This window comes from Paralichthys olivaceus, chromosome 22, assembly GCF_024713975.1.
Source record: "Paralichthys olivaceus isolate ysfri-2021 chromosome 22, ASM2471397v2, whole genome shotgun sequence".
Taxonomy (NCBI): domain Eukaryota; kingdom Metazoa; phylum Chordata; class Actinopteri; order Pleuronectiformes; family Paralichthyidae; genus Paralichthys; species Paralichthys olivaceus.
Window position 1 is genome coordinate 5,970,856 of NC_091114.1, and position 19,486 is coordinate 5,990,341.

The 19,486-nt window shown below is 41.8% G+C and overlaps 4 protein-coding genes across 5 annotated transcripts; 1 reads left to right on the plus strand and 3 right to left on the minus strand.

Moving 5' to 3' along the window:
- The first annotated feature begins 1,597 nt into the window (after window positions 1–1,597).
- LOC109639690 (prostaglandin D2 receptor 2-like) lies at window positions 1,598–5,261 on the plus strand. The gene is made up of 2 exons (XM_020103292.2): window positions 1,598–1,697; window positions 3,156–5,261. The coding sequence occupies exon 2, from the start codon at window positions 3,206–3,208 to the stop codon at window positions 4,337–4,339; it is 1,134 nt and encodes a 377-aa protein (XP_019958851.1). The 5' UTR covers window positions 1,598–1,697; window positions 3,156–3,205; the 3' UTR covers window positions 4,340–5,261.
- Window positions 4,358–7,427, minus strand: LOC109647926 (probable G-protein coupled receptor 132). The gene is made up of 3 exons (XM_020113737.2): window positions 7,224–7,427; window positions 6,294–7,120; window positions 4,358–6,004 (listed from the first exon to the last, which is right to left on the minus strand). The coding sequence occupies exons 2-3, from the start codon at window positions 6,872–6,874 to the stop codon at window positions 5,590–5,592; spliced, it is 996 nt and encodes a 331-aa protein (XP_019969296.1). The 5' UTR covers window positions 6,875–7,120; window positions 7,224–7,427; the 3' UTR covers window positions 4,358–5,589.
- A 2,422-nt stretch (window positions 7,428–9,849) lies between these two features.
- ugt5g1 (UDP glucuronosyltransferase 5 family, polypeptide G1) lies at window positions 9,850–11,560 on the minus strand. Its single transcript, XM_069518463.1, has one exon. The coding sequence runs from the start codon at window positions 11,558–11,560 to the stop codon at window positions 9,974–9,976; it is 1,587 nt and encodes a 528-aa protein (XP_069374564.1). The 3' UTR covers window positions 9,850–9,973.
- A 4,529-nt stretch (window positions 11,561–16,089) lies between these two features.
- ponzr4 (plac8 onzin related protein 4) lies at window positions 16,090–19,258 on the minus strand. 2 transcript variants are annotated; one of them, XM_020103294.2, is made up of 4 exons: window positions 18,814–19,258; window positions 17,933–18,049; window positions 17,537–17,691; window positions 16,090–16,740 (listed from the first exon to the last, which is right to left on the minus strand). In XM_020103294.2, exons 2-4 carry the CDS (start codon window positions 18,036–18,038, stop codon window positions 16,621–16,623), a joined length of 381 nt encoding a protein of 126 aa, XP_019958853.1. In that variant the 5' UTR covers window positions 18,039–18,049; window positions 18,814–19,258; the 3' UTR covers window positions 16,090–16,620. The 2 variants fall into 2 exon arrangements, with proteins under 2 accessions (XP_019958853.1, XP_069374566.1); XM_069518465.1 differs by lacking the exon at window positions 18,814–19,258 and having other exon boundaries at window positions 17,933–18,802.
- Window positions 19,259–19,486: the final 228 nt, after the last annotated feature.

The following is a 19,486-nucleotide window of genomic DNA, read 5'->3' on the forward strand; positions in this document are numbered from 1 at the left end:
AATACCATTTTGTATGTTTGTCTCAGTGCTTCACCCTTATGTGTGAAGACGTAACAGCACTGTTTGCACATGCAGCAGAAGCTACCGTGTGACTCATTTGTGTCCTTTTGATGTTTGTTACAGTTGTTGACTCAGTCGAGGTGAGACATAACTGACCTACACTCTTCTTATTTAAAACCATACTTCCTGAGTTTTGACAGTAAGGCGGCCTAGTGTTCGCTGTTTCTCTAACAAGTCAAAGCTAAAATGGAAAATAGAAAATAGAACCTCCCTGACTTATTTTGAGAGAAAGTAGGTCAGGCCGTGTGGTCAAGATTAAACAAACGATGCGGTGTGATGTGAAGTGAACAGGGTGGAAACACTATTAAGACTTGTATGGTATGTTGTGTTGAGGTGCACTGCTCTGCACTGTCATACTAATAAAGTTGTTCCAATGTCATTTGCAAAAATGAGGGTGGAGAATCTTCAGGTCAGCTGACCCCAAGATTTTCTCTTCTTTATTAAATATACAGATATAAAAGTCAAACATTTTGTATCTTCCTCGTGGAAAAGACATCAACGTCTTTCAACAAATTATGTCTTGCAATAATTTATTTCCTGTTTCAGTGTTGTCTTATACTTCCTCTGTGTCTCCACGTGTCTAGACAAAAGAACAAATGCTTTTGTTGCATAATGAAGAATTTGTGTGTTTCACTTTGTGTCTAATCTGGCCAGATCTTTTTTCTGGATCAGTGTGGGATACCAAAAAGTAACTTACAAGCTGAGGTTATGTGGCTCACTCACTTCAATGACTCAACTTTACCAAAGTCTGAGGTCTTGAAACCCCCAAAACATGAGAAAAATATGCTGATAATATGAAACATTGACGTCATGGTGCTGATGGATGAACAAAAGGTGGCAGCAAAACCTGTGAATGCATAATTTCGGCTGGTGGGGGCCATAGATGGTATATAAAAAAGCTTCCTGCTCTGAAACATGAAACCTATGCATAAATGCTTAAATCTTTAAAACCTCAGAGACTAGCAAAGTCTGGCTCCATAGACTGCAATTCCCAAAATGCCAACTTCTCCCATTAAATACTCAGTCGATACATTTAAAAAAAATTTGATTACATGTTAAGGCTCAAAGATCTGTAGTTTCAGGGGCGTTGCTCTTTGGCACCTTTAGTCGTGTATGATTGACACAAGTGTTGATAAATTATTGTCGTTTGCTGCTATCTGCTGTTCAAGAGCTGAACTGCACACAAAGACAATAGAAACAGTGAAGGCCTTGTACTACATTTAAAGTAGCATTGCACAGAGATGACCTCATGAAGAGAACTACTCAGTCTGGAAATGGTCTGAAATTACTTTTCCAGAGAGTACTTTCCATTTAGCCACACACATTACAACATTCCTGCACCTTTCTCTCTCACACACTTAGACAGCGGTGAGACAAAAATAGGATCTATTCAAGTGATAAATCATTAAGCTCAATAAATTACAAACCACCATTTTCTCAGCCCCAGATTTCTCCTTGGAAACAAAGTTGAAAAGGCCTAAAGATTTTTTTTCAACAGGCCTGAGTCCTCGAAGCTGTACTTCCTTTCACAGGTTTCACTTCCTGTTACTCCACTTGTCAAGTAATGAGGCTGGGACAGGGCACTCTGTCAGACAGCAACATAACATGACACAGACCTCATCAAATCTGACATGCAGGTAAGTGTTTTTTCTTTTCTAGTGGGTCTACATGTGTGTACAGAGGGAAAGTGAATAGTCAGTCAGTCTTTTTTCACACTTAACAGTTTTTAAAAATTGAAAACATAGTACATTGCTTGATTATTTTCTCTTTTAAAAAGGCAGTTTTTGAGACACCGCAGCAGATTTTTTTGCAAAGTTTTGTGCAAAGCTTGCATCATCGTTTCACATTTGCTAATAAAGGTGTTTATTAAAATGCCCCTCTGATGAACTCCAGCCAGAGCATGCCACTATGTCACTGGCCTTGATTTTACTGTAACCCACAGTCGGTCAAACTCATACTCACACACAAAATTCAGATTTTAAAGTTTGTGTTTTTAGATAATACTCCTATGTAATTTCATTTAATATCTGCCTTTAACAGGACAAATCTGCATTACATTATTTGAGCTTTTATTAATAAACTCACAAACAAGTAGAGATAAAATCAGTCAGGGAGGCATTAACTCATACGTGTGAGATTAAGGTAAAATGGAGGATGTAGCAAATGTGAAAAACAAGATTGCAGAGATATGGAGCTGCAGTTCAAGAAATGCAAACAATATTACAGATTCCTCTTTCTTAGAATAAGGAACTTTTAGATTTGCAGAGCAGTCTCATCAACCGTAATCTCACAAATTAAAGAAAACTCTTTACTTCCTCAAATTCTGCAAAGAATCATACTTTAAAAAGGATAAACCATCATCAACCCATGATTTGTCCAAGGAAAAATCATACTGCAGGGTGTCCCTATCACGAGCATGAATTGTCCATAAATATTTCTTATTATATAAGATTGGTCATTTTATTTTATTTCAGTTGGCTTTTTACTAGGTTGTTTTGTACAACAAATGAAAATTATATTATATTGCTAACTCTGGCTCATTCAGAATGTTTTTTCTGTTGATTAATGAGCACTGTCCGTGTCAGATAAATAAGCAAATTAAATGAAATGCACGGTAACGTTGTCCAATGAAGATAAAGGATAAAACCAGGTTTATAAAGGCAATGGGTTAATTTTATATGTGGTGTATATATTTTATTAATTATTTGCATTGGTATATAGATAGACAGCTTTAAAGTAAACATTTGTAAAGGTTTGTGCATGGATCATTGTCTGCAGCATGCTCCTCTCACCTCTGCTGCATTTCTTGTTCTGTTGCAGCTACAAGCAGCACAGTATATGTAGAACTGGGTTATGTATTTGAACTTAGAATGTGACTGCTGGAGCTCATTTTGCACTTAACTGCAACTAAATGCCTAAATAGCTATATCCTGCTGTTGAAGAGAAAATATACAGTAAGTGTGCTCCCAGAACCAAAAGATATTAGACATTTCAGCATCAATCTTCAATCAATTTCCATGTACATTTTTTTATTTTAAAAATGTTTTTCTGCTTAAAAACTTGTTTAGTTAAACATGCTCTAATCTATGTTGCAGTGTGAAGTGTGAAAACCTGAGTGAAAGGATCGAGACATTTTCCCTCCAGCATGGCACACTGTTTTTTCCACCAGAGTTTAAACATCACAAACCCAGCAAACCAAGCAAACCAAATTAATATGAGTTCTTCGAATATTTTCGCCATTTCCCTCCACGGCTTGGTCTCTTCCATCGGCATCATGGAGAACCTCCTCATCCTCTGGGTGGTGGGCTTCCACGTCCGCCGCTCCATCATCAGCGTATGGATCCTGAACCTCGCGGCCTCCGACCTGCTTGCCACCGCTTTCCTTCCATTCTTCACCCTCTACATGGCGCGTGGCAACACCTGGACGCTGGGCAGGACCTTCTGCCGCATCTACTCCTCCACCTTCTTCCTCAACATGTTCGTCAGTGGCTTCCTGCTGGCGGCCATTTCTATGGACCGCTGCCTGGTGGTGCTGAGACCTGTCTGGGCCCAGAACCACAGGAACATCCAACTTGTGGGGAAGATATGTGGGATGATTTGGGCCTTGGCTGTGGTCTGCACCATCCCTTTCTACATATTCCGTGACACCATTCCCCTTTCAAATGGGAAGATCCTCTGTTACTACAATTATAATGTATTCCTCCCCAGTGAGCCATATGACCGGGAAGCATTACATAGGCAGCGGAAGGAGGCCTTGGCGTTCATGAAGCTCTTCCTAGCCTTCCTCATCCCTCTGGTAATCATCATCCTCAGCTACATCGCCGTGTATTCCCACTTGGCACGCAGAGGCTACCGACGCTCTTTTCGTTTCGTTCGTCTTTTGATAGCCGTGGTGGTCAGCTTCATCCTCTGCTGGGCGCCGTACCATTTGTTCATCATGATGGAGGTGATGTCTCCCTGCGGGCACCCTGCGCAAACATTTGCATCCGGGGCCCTCAAGATTGCGGCGACCCTCGGCTTCCTGAACAGCATACTGAACCCCATTCTGTATGTGTTCAGCTGCCCCGACCTGTGCAGCAAGATCAGACATTCCCTGGGTGCGGTGATGGAGAGCGTTCTGGCTGAGGACCTGGCGGAGCTGGCCCGGCGTCGCAGCTGCACCAGCACCACCACAGAGTATATAAGGAAGCCGTCTTCCATCACAACCTTGTGTCTGAAAACAGAGGAGCAGGATAAAAGTGTTGCTGAACAAATTGCACTGAGAACCAGCAGTCACTAGGAAAATGCTTATAGGAAATATATGAGAAAAGCATTTATTTGTATTTTCCCTTGTTTTTTAACCATAGCTCATCATATTTACTCAGAAGCCAGCTTATATTATGGATTATAACTTGTTGTTACAATTATGCACCATCAGCTTTTATGACCGTTAATAGGCTGCTGTCATTTCTGTCTTAATCCTTGTCTTTTGAGAGTGAGTGTATTCTTGACTATGTTTGCATGATACACTTGTGCAAGCACCATCACTTCACTTACAAGTGCAGGACAGGATGAGAGAACCTGAAGTGCTCCCCACCACCCAAATATTGTTTTTGTACTCAATGTTGGATAATGTGTTACCCATCTAACAGGGACTAATGTTCCTTCACTTTGCTCAGGTATATGAGATCTGTTGTGATACCATCTCTCTGTTAACTTTGCTCTTTATTCTACTGAAATTGCCACCACATTTATTTTAGAATTTACAAAACTGTCAGCTTCTCAGACTGAAATCCCTAAATTTTAGATTGCATAAGGGGATTTAGTCAGCATCACTTTCAAGTATGTTATATATGTTTGTATTTGTTTTGCAGCTCAAATGTATATATGTCAACTTCTGTAACAAAACAGAAAAATGCAGTATTTTGTGTGAGTATGTTTGATCAATGCTTATATGTAGCATTGGTTCTGTGTCTCTCTCTTTCTCTCTCTTGTGAAAAGTGCTTTGTTTGCATGCTTGCGGTCTCACCCCAGATGTGACACTTCATTTTAAAATGTAACATTGCACATCTTAAATTTGGCATTGCACTGCATCTGCATCTGCTTCAGTTTCCAGTATTTCACTCCGTGCATGCTATATCTACACATTGTAGTATTATATATATATATACTATTGCTGTAACTTAGCTGTTTTTAACAGTAATAAAGAAAAAGAGGAAAAAGCTCTCCTTTTTTGCAATATCACACTTCTCTTTTAATTCTGGAACTACAGTCTTGACAGTAAAAAAAACAGTTTGAAATGTCCACAACACACGTCAGTCTCTCAAAGTCATATTTCATCTGGTTATATATTTCTACTGTGTTGAGGTTATTGTAAGCAACAGCTCAACAGTTCTTCACTTTGATATATTTGTGCGACACAAATGCATGAACCGAATGCATGAGCCAAATGCATGAACCAAATGCATGAGCCAAATGCATGCATTTCCACTGGGTGGTGCAGTTGCATTGAATAAAGTAGCAAGAGTCAGGTAAGTAGTCAAATCCAGGTTAAATTGCAAGAAGGTTATTGTGTACAGTTTCATTCCCACCCTGGTTGTCTGGGTGAGCTCTCGCCGCCTTTCCACGGGTGTTTTGGCCCCTCCCCAAGCAGGGCAGGGACCTCTTCAGCTCCAACCGAGCGTCAGTGCACAGGAAGATGTAGAAGAGGGGGTCCAGAAGGGTGTTAAGGCTGGTCAGGCCGTAGCACAGACGATAGATGAGGAAAATGGAACGCTCCAATCCACACGGTTCATCCGTCAGCAGCAAGGACACAAACCTGTATCCACCCACGAGGTGGTAAGGCCCAAAGACGACGATGAAGTTGACTGTGATGACGACCAGGATGCCCACGATTTTGTGGCGCTCGTGGTCTGACAGAGAAGGGGAACGCTGGAGTGTGACCCCGATGTGGGCTGAGGTGTAGCTGAGGGAGGGAGCAGAGATCAAGATCAGAAACTCAGCCTGTTCCTCAGAATATACAAAATTTGTAATTAAGTATTACAAGGATTTCCCTGATGTTCCTCTATCACTCAGTTTAACCCTTATTCTACACATTTCCAAGTTTTTTAATGTTTTATTTCAAATTTGAATCTGTTTCCCCTTTGCTGACCCAAAATGTGACAATTTAGATAATTTGACCACAGGAACTTTAATTGAGCTTGTATAACATCTAGGATAAAGTAGGAATATCCTTGGACTTGGTGTCCACTCACCCTAGGATGGAACATGGCAGCAGAAAACCAAGGACCACAGTGGTGATCTTGAAGTGGGCATATCTGGGACTGACGGGGTACTGCTCCAGACACAGCAGTCTGTCAGAGTCAAACACAGATGGCAGCAGCCCGCTCAGGCAGAACAGGAAGGTGAGGGTCCAGACTGCCACTCCGGACACTGCTGCCACCCGGACACTCCGCACCCTGCGGCTGCTCAGTGGGTAAACAATTGCCAGGCAGCGGTCCAGCGCTATCAGGCATAAGAACATGACACTGGCGTAGACGTTCACGTAGAACACGTAACCGACCAGTTCGCAGGTCAATTGGCCGTAGGGCCAGCGGTGCTCGCCCTGGAGGTAGAGGATCCACAGTGGCAGGGTGAGCAGTTGGAGGAGGTCTGACAGCAGCAGGTTGAGGATGTAGACCAGCTGGCAGCCTCCTCCGCCTGAGCGACCCAGTTGGTACAGTCCCCAGAGCGACAGCAGGTTGCTTGGGAGACCCAAAGAGAAGATGAGGCCGTAGATACAGGTCAGGCCGAATGTGTCTGTGTTCAAGGGGAGGTTGCAGCTGTCGTTGGACATGTCTCTGACGGTCAAATACCTGACATGGGAAATGAGTAGATGCCTCACTCAGATGTGAATGGATGCTTGCAAGAAGATGAGTTGGTGTAGAAACACCCATTCATTCACTAGAAGCACAAATCTACTTGTTTTGTGTCCATTGTTCAAAATTCATAAATGCATTCTCCCATGGAGAAGGTCAGGCTCAGATTTTGTACTGTCAGTCATCCAGGCCTCAAAGCATCCAGGATCCATCAGGGGAAACACCTGCACATAAGATAGAATGCACGTTTCCAAGTGATTTACTATCAGCAGGTACCTGAGGGTCATTATATAAACCTCACAATACAAATCAAGAGTTTTTACTCACCGTTCTCAGCTGAGAGACCCACTCTGTTCAACTGAGGCTCACCACCCGCTCTGCAGACTGGTGACCTGTGTTCAAGAAATGTTGGGAACACGGTGTCTCGCCTGAGCCTCGTCCATTCTGTGAACGTTTCCTCCTCAGGAAACCCACTTCTCCAGCTTTAAAGGCAACATCCTGAGGCAGGAGAACGCCTTTCTGGCCCAGAACAAAAACACACACTCTCTCTTTCTCTTTGTGTCTCCTGCTCTCTCATATCAGCGGTTGACACAATGATTGAGATGGTCGAGGGCTGCAAGGGAGGAGTGAATGTGGGGTGTCCACTAATGCCCTTTAGATTGTTGCTGGCCATGTGCCATTAAACACATTAAACTCTCTGCTATATGATTTCTTCAAACATGCTGTTTACATGGTGGAAGTATGCAGAGGTTTCATTTGGCAGCTTGGATGTGTTTTACAACACAGCAGGGAGTAAGGCTTTCCTTCCTGTGTTGGACATCTTATTGAATGGGTGTGTGTGTGTGTGTGTGTGTGTGTTTATGTGTGTGCATGTGCATTATCTGTTTGTGTCAAAGAGACAAAGTGGTTATATCTTGTATGAATGGGAAGAGGAACCAATTATACTTAAGTAAAGTAGCTTTGTGTTTTTCTTCCTGTTTTGGGCGTCTTACTAAATGCGTGTGTGTGTGTGTGTGTGTGTGTGTGTGTGTGTGTGTGTGTGTGTGTGTGTGTGTGTGTGTGTCTGATTTCCAAGAACTTAAATGACAGATGAAATCAAAACCCTGCACAGAAATAAAGAGCAGATAAACAACCATGTAGAAAAATGTAAAAGTTAATCTCCAAAACTTTTTAGCAAATATGTTGAATTTACCAGGATACATTTTTCCCAGGCACCACAGAGTGAAAAAAAGTGACACAATTGAAATTGTGTTCTTGAAGAATGGGTATGTTGAGACAATGGGTGTTATAAGTATTTTTATCACATGGTTTAAAAGAGAGGAGGGTCTACTCACTCACTTTGTTTCATTTAAATGTCACCGATCTCTGAGTTACTGATAAGCCACTCATGAACTGATCAGTCCCCAGAGACATTACTGCCACCCTGTGTGCTCCAGAGCTCAGCATGTAGGTCGCCATGACCCTGTGCACGCCCTAGTGCAGTGTACTCGGACAGCAAATCAGCAGGGGAAAGTGTCCCCGGACAAGGTCCCAGCAGCATGATGACTATTCCTACACAATGACATATTAAAAAAAAATAATAATCACAAAACACAAAATAGAAAACTTAGGTACCTGCTATTATAAGGCTCACCACTGATGGATGGACGTCCATGTTCTTTTGTAATCTATCATTGTGCCGTTGTGTTTTCTGATTTGGTTGTGTTTTTGTATTTGCCGTTCTGTTTTCTGATTTGGTTGTGTTTTTGTATTTGCCGTTCTGTTTTCTGATTTGTCGTTTTATTTGCTTCTGTGATTTCTTATTTTCTGTTGTGTTCTGTGTATATCACTGTGCTTTCTCAACTGCCGTTGTGTTGTTATTTGCTGTTTGTGTTTTCTTATTTGCCATTGTGATTTGCACTTGAGGGCCACAGTAGTTCTCTGTTCAAACAGCCATATAAACATAGAAAAGAAGGGGATGGAGTCACTGCCATGTGAGCTTCACTAGACTTTACCAGCAGCAGTCGGAGATACTGTCTTTTAAAAGCTCAGTAGAGAAATCTCGGTCAGTAAAATTATCAGGTAGTCTCATACTACATAGTCTATAGTGTGTTACTCTTGTGAGAAAACACAGGAAGCTGCAGTGTGAAAACACTGACACTGTCATTGCTGCATCTCAAAACACGCACCACAATTCACCAGCCCTGTGTGGTTTGCTGCACGATGACAAAGAAGGCAGGAAACACTCTGAACAACAACACCACACTATTATTTTAATATATGTTCTTTCATCTAACATTGACTCACATCTCTAGGAAGCTGCATGAAAAACAGATGCGAAGTTGTGGACATAAATGTGGAATATTTGCCGTGAAATCACGATCATAAAAAACATTAGTTTTCCTCATGTGAGAGTAATTTCAAAACAATCGTGCTGCCAGTTTAAATTTGACAAAACTACTTCTACTTTCTCCTCAGAGCTCGAGCTTACAATAAGGCCAAACTGTGCACAATATGATCGTACATTGGTTTGTGGATTTCAGTACTGAACTCTGATCTCATTGATAAGACTGTGTGTCTGTGTGTGATCAGCTATGTGTTAAAAAGGTACATTCAGCCTGAAGTATCATACATGCTCTTTACATGTCCATTTTATGGTGATATAATATAAAGAAGGAAAGCTGTACATTTCTAATAATAATATACAGGAGTTGGTTCATTCATAATTACAGATAACAAGATAAATACATTCATCAACATTTTTTTTAATAAAATTCCCCAAAAGAGTGAAATAAAACATGGTAGAAAAAAAAGATGGTGCTGTTTTCTTGAGGATTTAGATTTTTTACATTTTGTCATGGCTTAGAATAGCAATTTTTATGACCAGGAAGCTTGGTTAATGGAGGGGTGGTGCCTTGTAAAGTATGAAGGACTTCATGAGGTATCAGTAAAGTACTAACCAAAACACCTGACACATGTCTGACAAAAAACTTTTATTTGGTAAATATTTTCAATCTACAATTTAGGATCTTTATTTTCTGAAAAAGAAAAATAAGAATCTGCAATGTGTCATCTGAAGTTAAATAACTTGAAACATTTCACTCTGTTTTTATCTTCCTCCTGAACCTCCTGCAGCATAGAACCCTACAGACCAGGACTGAAACCCAGACGAGGGCTCCGAGGACGGCCATGATGAAAACAGCCACATCCAAGCAGAAGTAGGAGTACCAGGGCAGACTGAAAGCTGCCGGCTGCAGATGGGACGCTCCTTTGTTCCTAATGACGTACTCAATCCAAAAGATGGCGGTGTCCATTGGAGACACTGGTCGGTCATGGTGTAGCCGGGAGAGGTGCTGGATTCTGTTTCGATACGAGGGAGTCTCCAGGATGTCCTTTAGAGCCTCGATAAAGTTTTCTTTGGTGAGTGACTTGACCTCCACTACCCGCGCTGCCCCGCGCTCCTTCAGCCGGAGAAGGTTGTCGAACTGGTCAAAGAGGAGTGGCAGGCCCACAACAGGAACACCGTGGAAGATGGCCTCATACATGCCGTTGGTGCCTCCATGGGCCACAAAGGCACGAGTCTTGGGATGTCCAAGGAGATCTTTCTGAGGCAGCCACTTCATTAGCAGGGTGTTGTTGCCCAGCGATGACGGCTTTTCTCCCACGAACCTCCACACCACTTTTTGTGGGAGTTGAGCAAAAGCAGCAGCTATGGCCTCAGTGACTTTGTGAGGCAGGGCTGACACATAGGAGCCTAGAGACATAACGACCACCCCGTGTTCTCCAGAACTCTGCATAAAGGTCTCCAGCTCTGCAGAGAGGGGTCTAGCCTTTTTGCACTGGAACCCACCTATGTAGACCACATTGGGCATTGTGGGTCTAGGGAACTCGAAGACAAAATCTGCCCTCAACAGCCAGATATCCGCGGCGCCCTGCAACGACAGCAAGTCAGTCCCAGGAGGGAAGTGCCGCCGGAACAGATCGGAGTAGGGAGGGTTAAGGATGAAGTGCTGTTCAAAAACACTGTAGAGATAATGTAACATATTCTTGGTCCTTTCCTGAAAGTCCATCTGATCATGGAGTTCACTTCCTGACACAGGCACGTAGGAGACAGGAGAGGGAGCTATGGTGAGGTGACCCTCCCCGCTATTGATCCAGCGCACATTAAAAACCATCGGTAGCTTGAGGTAACTACCCAGAATAACTCCTAAAGGCAGAGCGGGGTCCGTCAACATCAAGTCAAACTGAGCATCCTGCAGCTTCTTAATGAAGACAGGGTCATCCAACATTAAAGCAGCTGCTCTAGCAAGGATTTTATGGCCCATTGACAACATGGAAGTGAGCAAGTTCTGCTGGTAGAAGGTGCGTATAAAACTCAGCGACCTGCGGCATTCCATGACATCTTGTAGCATTTTATTTGCGAAGTCCTTGTCTGACTCGTCCTCCAGCATAATCACGTCAATAGATGTATAAATAGAAGAGTTACTGGGAATGAACCAGCTCTTGGCGGAGCGCAGCACGGTGATGTTGTGGCCTCTGGAGTGCAGCTCTTGGAGGATCACCTCCATGTTGATCCAGTGGCTGCCATCAACAGGCACTACCAGAATCCTGCTGCCACTGCAACAGATGGGATTTAGCAGCAGGAGGCAGAGCCATGACAGGATTATTGGGATTTTGCTGGACATGTCCTCTAAGAAACAACAGATAAAACATAATGTTAGAAGGTTTTCTAGTCGGTCTGAAGCTTTGTTGTGTATGATGTTGGGTATAGGGTCATATTAGGGTCATAGAAAGAAACCTTGAGATTTTGAAAATAATGTTGTAATGTGAGAAAAGTCACAAAACAACTAGAATAAAGTAATTATATAACTGGAATAAAATCACAATTTTACCAAAAAATCTTGTAATACAAGAATAAAGTCATGATTGAGAGGAAAGTTATTATATAATGAAAATAAAGTTTTTAATTTAACATGAAAAATGTGTCATATTACAGGAATTATGTAATTTAATGATAAAAAGACATAATATTACAAAACAATTAACAAAAAATATTTTTAAGAATAAGTAGCAATAAGAAATTCAGTCTAAATCAGTCTTCCTTTCCTTCAGAATGCAAAATCTTCATTAGCTACTTATTTGAATAACACAGGATGTAACATTGACTTTGCAGTCGACCTCTATCAAACAGCTTTCCTCTCTCTAAAAAAGAGAACTTCCTCCAAATATGTGTGGTTCTTTCTGCAGAAACCTCTTGCAAAATATTTTGTGGTGGTGATCAAAAATATAAAGTAGTTTGTCAATTTGTGAAACCCTTTACCGAAGTAAAACTGAACATGATTCTCCACAATCCTCATTTTGAAGCAATAATATACTTTTTTGGGTAAAATTTTGACTTTATTCTCAATATCTCAGAATTATTTTCTCCTTCAAGTGGCCCTAATACTCCACTGCACTTTTGTGTAACACTATCAACAATAGATCAGTCATAGTGCAGTATGTTGTATTTAATGGGAGCAGAGATCAGAGGGGATGCAAGCAAAGTGCTTAACTGGGAAGTGGAAATGTGGAGATACCTGTTTTTGGATGTCCCTCATCTCAGGGAGTATAGATTCAAGGACAAATGAGGTGCTGCATGGCACAATGTTGTGAAATCATAGTGGAGAAAGTCAAACATGTCCTCAGCAGTGAGTATGAAATGACAGGTGGTGGTGTCACAGCATGATTTTGCCTCTGCTGGGTCATCACTGTGAGTTTTCCAAACTCCTGTTTTACTCATGTTACTCAACATGTTTGCTCATGTGCATTTCGAGACCACAGTTCATTCAGTTCAGGATCACAGCAAATCAAGAAGAACAAATGACTAGTCATGTTGAACACCTGTATAATTACATGGTGTAAGAGACATTTTAAAGCTACTCTAAGAGATAAGTTAAGGATCAGATGCCTCACCTGGTTCTTTTTGTATCTGAATCCAGAAGTTTGACTCGAGCACCAGCTCCAGAGGGAGTCAGGTTAATATGTGGTTTGTTTCCCCATAGTTTAACTTTGACACATATACCTTTGCAGCAAGGCCAAAGTCCAGTATGTGGATTACCTTTAAATTACACAGGTTTAGATAGTATCACTGGTATAAGTTAGAATCTTAGTCTGTGTACCGGATATGTAAAAGGTTTTGTCAATGGAGCAAGCCAATATTTTGAATTTGTTGAAATTCTATCAAGTTGTTTAATTTTTTGTGCGTGTGACGGTGAGATGTTACCCCTCAGTTCACCCTCACAACTGCTGCCAGTTTATGTTCAGTTATTTCATTCCTGGCATGTTCCCCTGTGGGCGCTCTCATGCACAACCCTCAGCCTCCGTGCGCATGGCTTCCTGAGCTGGTTCGGGTGGGGGTGTGCAAATCCAAACTGAGTCACATTCAGGGAGTGTGAGACGGGAGTGGCTGGGGAACGAGGGAAGGAGGAAGCAGCGAGGTCACGCAGCGGAGGGAAAAAGAAGTGAGCGGTGGTGATTACCACTTCTCATTCATTTGATTACAATAACAGCACGAGGTGCAGTCATATCAGTGGACTGCACCCTTCCCCTCTCCCCTCATGCCTCTGTGGACTCACTTAAACCTGACTGTTGAGTTTAAATGTGACATGTGCATGTTCACCACGAGCTTACAGGCTTACTTTTGCACCAAAATTGTCAGGTGTACACATATTTTTAAAACATGAGTAAACCTGGTACAAAAGGTGAGATGGCCTTTCTGTTTTACCTCCAAGTACTTGCTGAGTGTACCCTAATCCCCAATGCAACAGTTTACTACTTTATTATAGCTGAGTCTCGGCCGTGTTTCTTCTGTGTTGCTGCTGCAGCGGTAGGCAGGGTCTGATTACCTGCCCGCTCTGATTGGACCAGATATCCAGATCTTGTTATTGATTACTTCTAAAAATATGTATTTACAAATACACAATGTGAACATGCAACTTGAGATGTCCTATCACAGTAGAGCAATACCCTCTGTTACTTAGGAACTTTGTTGCGTCACACCACTGATCACGTGCTCCTTCGTCCCTCTACCCTCCAGTATTTAGACTCAGTCTTTCTCTCTTGTCTTTGTCACTTCGTCTGTTCACTTCAGTCGTGTTGGGTTCAGTTGCTCCTGCTCAGCGTTTCTCTTGCTCCTGGTTCAGTTCCTGAGTTTTTGCGTGTTTGCTGTTTGAGGTTTAGTTTTGGATTCTTTATCTTAATGGAGTAAATTGACTTTGTTTGCCTGCATTTAGTTTCTTCACCTGTCTCAAACAGATTGTTCTCTTAAAATGCATACACCATTCAACTTTTCAAAAAGTAATTCTAAGTGTGAAATCTTTCAAATCTCCACAAGAGTTTACCTCTTTAATTAGTTTGATCAGACGTGCACATTTTCTATAAACTCTTATACAAGTGGACAGGGAACTTATTAACCGTGTTATCAGTCAGTGTCTTTCAATCATGTTAATTATATACTGGAATGTGCCGTCAGGTTAGCTGCACATGACCCTGAAGGTCAGGACCCCCCTGACGAAGAGCTGAGATCATTGGCTGAGAGCTGAAACTCGTAACATATTTATGGCATAGATGACAGTCACCAACAGTCCACTGTTATCTCCCCACCGTAGATGCACACGAAATGCAAAGAAAGTAAAACATTTCAAGTATTGTTAAGTGCTTTCCTATTTTCTAAACCAGTGATTCTCAACCTGGAGGGTCCAGGCCCCTACTGGGGTCACTAAATCAATTTTGGTGGTTGCCAGATGGTTGTAGAGAAAGAGACATATTTTAGACTGGATGTTATTAAGTCAAAGTCTGTGTGCACATGTGAAACTGCTGCTTGGACAAATAAAAAACAAACATCACAGAATTCATCTTCCTCGTGATTTATTGTCTCTTTAAATGAGAAAGTACTCTGTTCATGCGTGCACATTTAAATCCTAAGATTAAGGGTAAACATACTGATGGGTCATGACTCGAAAAGGTTGAGAGCCATTGTTCCAAACTGGAAACACACATCGATATCGATGGAAGGCCTGATGGGATACATAACATCTGGAGGGTGGGGGAGACAGCAATACTCAGAGGAGGTTCTATGGGTTGCAATAATAACAAGTCCTTTATCAGGGGATGGTTTGAAATAGTCCTGGATGGTTTATAATATATTTGGAATACTTGGGACATTGTTATTGGAGATGTTTGTCCAGATGTGAGCACAGGATTCATGTGAAGGGCTTCTGAATATCTAAACAAGGTTGTTGGCCTTCACTACACAAGTGTTATAAACAAACATATTGACTTATGGCAGCCTGACTTCTCCAGTGAATGTTGATATATCACATTTATTATGTTCTGGCAACATGGCAAACAAGCAGGAGATATAATGAAATTACATAAACACAAACACCAGACTCGACCGCGATCAGAGTCAAAGGCCGACGCTACCGGTTGTTGGTGAACACGTGTTGCCATGGCGATCACTCAAATAAGGAAGACGTGAAAAAGTAAACACCTTTCATTATTTTTCTCATGGGACTCTTTCGGCATTCGTTGCACGTTTTTTTCAAATTTGGCCCGAAGCCCAAAGATCTAAACAAAGCTCCCAAGACGCTCGCTGGTTCCAAACTTTTCCTTCCTACAATTGTTCCTTGCTGTGATATGGCTCATTTTAATCCGCGTCACAGCGTTCACACCATTTACTCACATACCTGGCTTGTTCTGTCACTTGGTGACAGCTGTTTACTATCCATCAAAACACGTCCGTGCAGGAATTTCACACGAAGCTGAAGTTTGTGTGAATATAAACTGACTGTGGGAGCTTCACATGCATACTAGAAAATCAAGCCCAGCAGTGTTAAATGATGCTTCAATGTTTTCTGGTCGAGAGTTTAGAGTTGAGTTTGATAAATACTGTCCTGGAATATGAAAATGGCAAAACTGACAGCCCTAACTTTTATATCTTCATCTGCGTCTTGTCATGTTGCACCGCCATGTTTCTAAAGTAGTTTAGAATGAGCAGACAATTCACTGACTCTACAGAGGGCCTCACACATATTTACATCCTGAAGCGTGTCATGCATGCTTGGAAAGGGAGGATAGAAATATCCAGAAGGTTGCATTCTGCATCATTGCCGCTAGACCGCACTAAACCCTAAACATTCTGCTTTTAAACTTTAAATCAAGCACACTGATAAGGTTTAGTTTGAGGTTTAAGAGTTTTATTATTGCACTGTTCACGTGGACTGACATATATTACAGCAGCCATGTTTTAAATAGAAAAACATATTTTTTTATATGAATGGAGAAAGATGCAAAGCAATTAAAACAGAAGGCAAAAACAGTCAGTTAAAAATTGTAATTGTAGTAAAGAGTAATCAGTGATTCAGGAATGTTTGCACATGGTGAAAAAACATATCTTTCAGCGATAATAAGTCGTCTGTAATCACACTGCCACTGGCTAGTCTTTAATATCTGTCAGTGAATGTCAAACAGGCCAAGAACCTGTTTATCTCTTTGTCATTCCAGGGACTGATGAAACCTCTATGACCCTCTTGTGCTGATCTCGAATCAGCTGCTCAGTGACATTCCACAGAAGCAGACGTTCTGAGAAACAGATCAGAACATTGATTTCAAGTTGCCCTCTGTCATTAACACATCACAGGCCCTGATGATGAAGAGAGTTCCATGATGATGATGTTTGCTTTACCAGTGATTAAAAAAACGGAAATCAGGGTGACATGCTGACGAATGTAATGGGGTTGTTCCGCATCTTGATTTCTCTCGCTATCTGACACCAGCTGCAGGGCCCGCAGCAGCAGGCGAACAGGCAGTCCCTGCAGATTGTGCCCTGTGAGGATGGAGACACGATTAGAGGAGTGATGGGATATGTAGTGTAAAACATGCACAAGTGCAACAGCTGTGGCATAAAACGGACACATCCAAGATAACAGTTCAGTGTCAACTGTTACGTGCTATGTTGTGTTTTCTCTCTGCTCTCTCTCTGCAGTGTCCATTCGGGTGCCTCCCACTTCCCAGTACCTGCAGTGTGAGTGTGCGAGGCTGGGCACAATCACCGATCAAGGCCACGGTGGTTAAAAGGCAGAGAGGAGCAGACACCCGGCCCCAGTGGGCCAAGTGGCAGCATTGAAGCTGTGTGTGCTGTGTATGAAGTGATCTCCTCTGCTTAATTTGTGTGTGCTTGTGTTGGTAGTGTGACTGTTTAGTTTAGTTTGTGGTTTTCAGTTCAGTTGTTACTGCTGCTGTCAGTGTCGCTTGTAGAAAGTTCTTTTTCAGTTGTTTATTAATAAATGACTCCTTTGTTCATTTGTACGTTGCCATGATTCTTTTTCTCTGGGTTATTTGTATTCTTACTCCTCTCATCCCCCGGACTATAACCTACAAATACTCGTAGAATACAGAATTGCGTGCATAGACTTACAGTTACTTTCGTTAATCGTTGTTAAACTATCTACCTACTAATTCCACAAATGTCTCTCTTTATCTGGAGATCTCGAGAACTGTTCTCTACAGATTGTGACAGATTTGAGTCATCAACGATCAGATAAATAGTGAGGGCAACATTAACGTTTACATTGGTGAACATTTACTCTGTAGGTATCGATGCGTTTGTGATGTCTGGTTACCTCGATGCCATATTTCCGGCGTACTGACACCCTGAGGGCTGTGCTTATAGGCGGGATGATTCCAAAAGAGTCCAGCAGAGGCAAACACACACACTCCTCGGCCTCGTAGGATGTTTTACAGGCAAAGCAGGGTAGGCACCAAAAGGCCAAGCAACCTAGAAAACCCCCAAACAAGTCACATCAGGTACAGGAAACAAAACAAGAACACCCACTGATCTCTATCTGTGGGCTTTCAAGATCAGTCAGCAAGATCTGCATGGTTTCAATCTCACGCACAACGAACTTAGATAGCAGGTGCTTGCCTCGACACGTGGACAAAAAATTGCACAAGCTATCTCTTTTTATTACTTGCTAAATATGCATCACGCCGGATGACATCTGCACAAGAGCACTCACACTGGGGCAAGTCTTCAAAGCAGTCGCAGATGCTGGATGTCCATTGGCTGGATGAATTGGTCATGATGAAGGGCCGGGGTTGGGTCACCACCATCTTCCCAGACATGGCCTTATTTTCTAAAGAAAACAGTAACTTTGAAGATAACTTTACAATACAGTTTAAACCCTGACAAAGGCTTTTATTGGTTAAATACTAATATTTCTTGAATTTCAAAAAGCTGTCTATGGAAATCCAGCTGTCCATGTAGAGATCCATTAAAAAAAGGCAAAAAGTATGACATACTCTAAATGTTCTTTTGTGGTTTGTGTAATTTGTGTCTAGATCTCCAAATCCACTGGAGTATTTCAAATATTCATGGTCACTCAAGTGTCTGAGCAAAAAAGTGATTCTCTTTTTTTCCAACAAAGATACAGAAAACAAACAAATCATTCCAATTCACCAAGAAAACACAAATAGGAAATGGTGAAATTTGCAAAGTAGCAAAATAGCAAAAGCAAAATTAAAGGCCTTAGGAATAAATAAAGTGTATAAAATGTAACTAAAAGCAAAACAATCTATTAAAACAGGAACAGAGGTAAAATAAAGTGAGATTAAGAACTTAGTAGCCTTAATGGATTGATTGTTTCTGGAATAACGTAATATTGTTGGAATGGCCTTGAGGAAAGATTTTGTCTACTTCTGTTTTTTTTGAAAGGGTTTCATAAATCCACAGGTTGCAGAATTTCCTTGACAGCTGTGTGATGCAATTCTTCACCTCAAGTTTCAGCATACTTGGCCTACTATGAAAAATCAATTCCAGCCAATAATTGATTCTTAAATACCAACTCTAAACTCTAAATAAAATCCTTGAATGAATTGTTCACCAAGCAGATTGTCCTACCTTATTGTCTGTCCAAATGGAGTAAGCAGAGACTTTGGGGACAAATCCCAAATGTGAACGAATATGGAATCTGCAGGGTACTGTGGCATCTTATAAACCCAGCAAGATGTGGCGATCGTGACAGCGACAGCGCAGCGTGCATGTCACCGACTGGTCTGTCTTGTCTGATGTGCGTCAGCGCCTTCCGACAGCCAGTCATTAGGACTATCTGGCCATCACTTGTAAAATCTCAGACGTCATCGTACCACAAAATGACTTAATTTTTAAAGTGTGAATCAGTTATCAGATAGAGGAATGATAAGAGGAATGCCCTAAAGCGTTCATCCTCCCTGGCACGTGCGGCACGTGGCTCTAAGCTACTTCATTCTTTTGTTGTTGCCTCTGACAAGTTTTGTTTTCACCCTTGTCTGTTTAACTTTTTTTTAAATTTTATTCTGAGGGCTTGGTCACGCATACGCCAATGCGAACCCCCCCCCCCCCCCCCCCCCCCCCCCCCCCCCCCCCTCATTTACACAGAATAAGAGGTGAAAGTTCGCTGCTGCTACATTATAGGTTTGACCAGGCCCTAACTCTAATCGGAGATCACCAGTCTGTTGCTGTACCTTTATCAACGGGAGGTGGAAAAATAAAAGAAGAGGCCAAAAAACTGCATTTGAATAAACAGATTGAGATG

What these genes read in the sequence shown, in the direction of transcription:
- LOC109639690 (XM_020103292.2), top strand. Translation starts at nt 3,206, where the DNA reads ATGGCACACTGTTTTTTCCACCAGAGTTTAAACATCACAAACCCAGCA.
- ugt5g1 (XM_069518463.1), bottom strand. Translation starts at nt 11,560, where the DNA reads ATGTCCAGCAAAATCCCAATAATCCTGTCATGGCTCTGCCTCCTGCTG.
- ponzr4 (XM_020103294.2), bottom strand. Translation starts at nt 18,038, where the DNA reads ATGTCTGGGAAGATGGTGGTGACCCAACCCCGGCCCTTCATCATGACC. An exon ending in CTTTGAAGACTTGCCCCAGT is followed by an intron (nt 17,692 to 17,932) that starts GTGAGTGCTCTT and finishes GGGGTTTTCTAG; the next exon opens with GTTGCTTGGCCTTTTGGTGC. An exon ending in GCCGGAAATATGGCATCGAG is followed by an intron (nt 16,741 to 17,536) that starts GTAACCAGACAT and finishes CCATCCTCACAG; the next exon opens with GGCACAATCTGCAGGGACTG.
- LOC109647926 (XM_020113737.2), bottom strand. Translation starts at nt 6,874, where the DNA reads ATGTCCAACGACAGCTGCAACCTCCCCTTGAACACAGACACATTCGGC. An exon ending in CTGCCATGTTCCATCCTAGG is followed by an intron (nt 6,005 to 6,293) that starts GTGAGTGGACAC and finishes TCCCTCCCTCAG; the next exon opens with CTACACCTCAGCCCACATCG.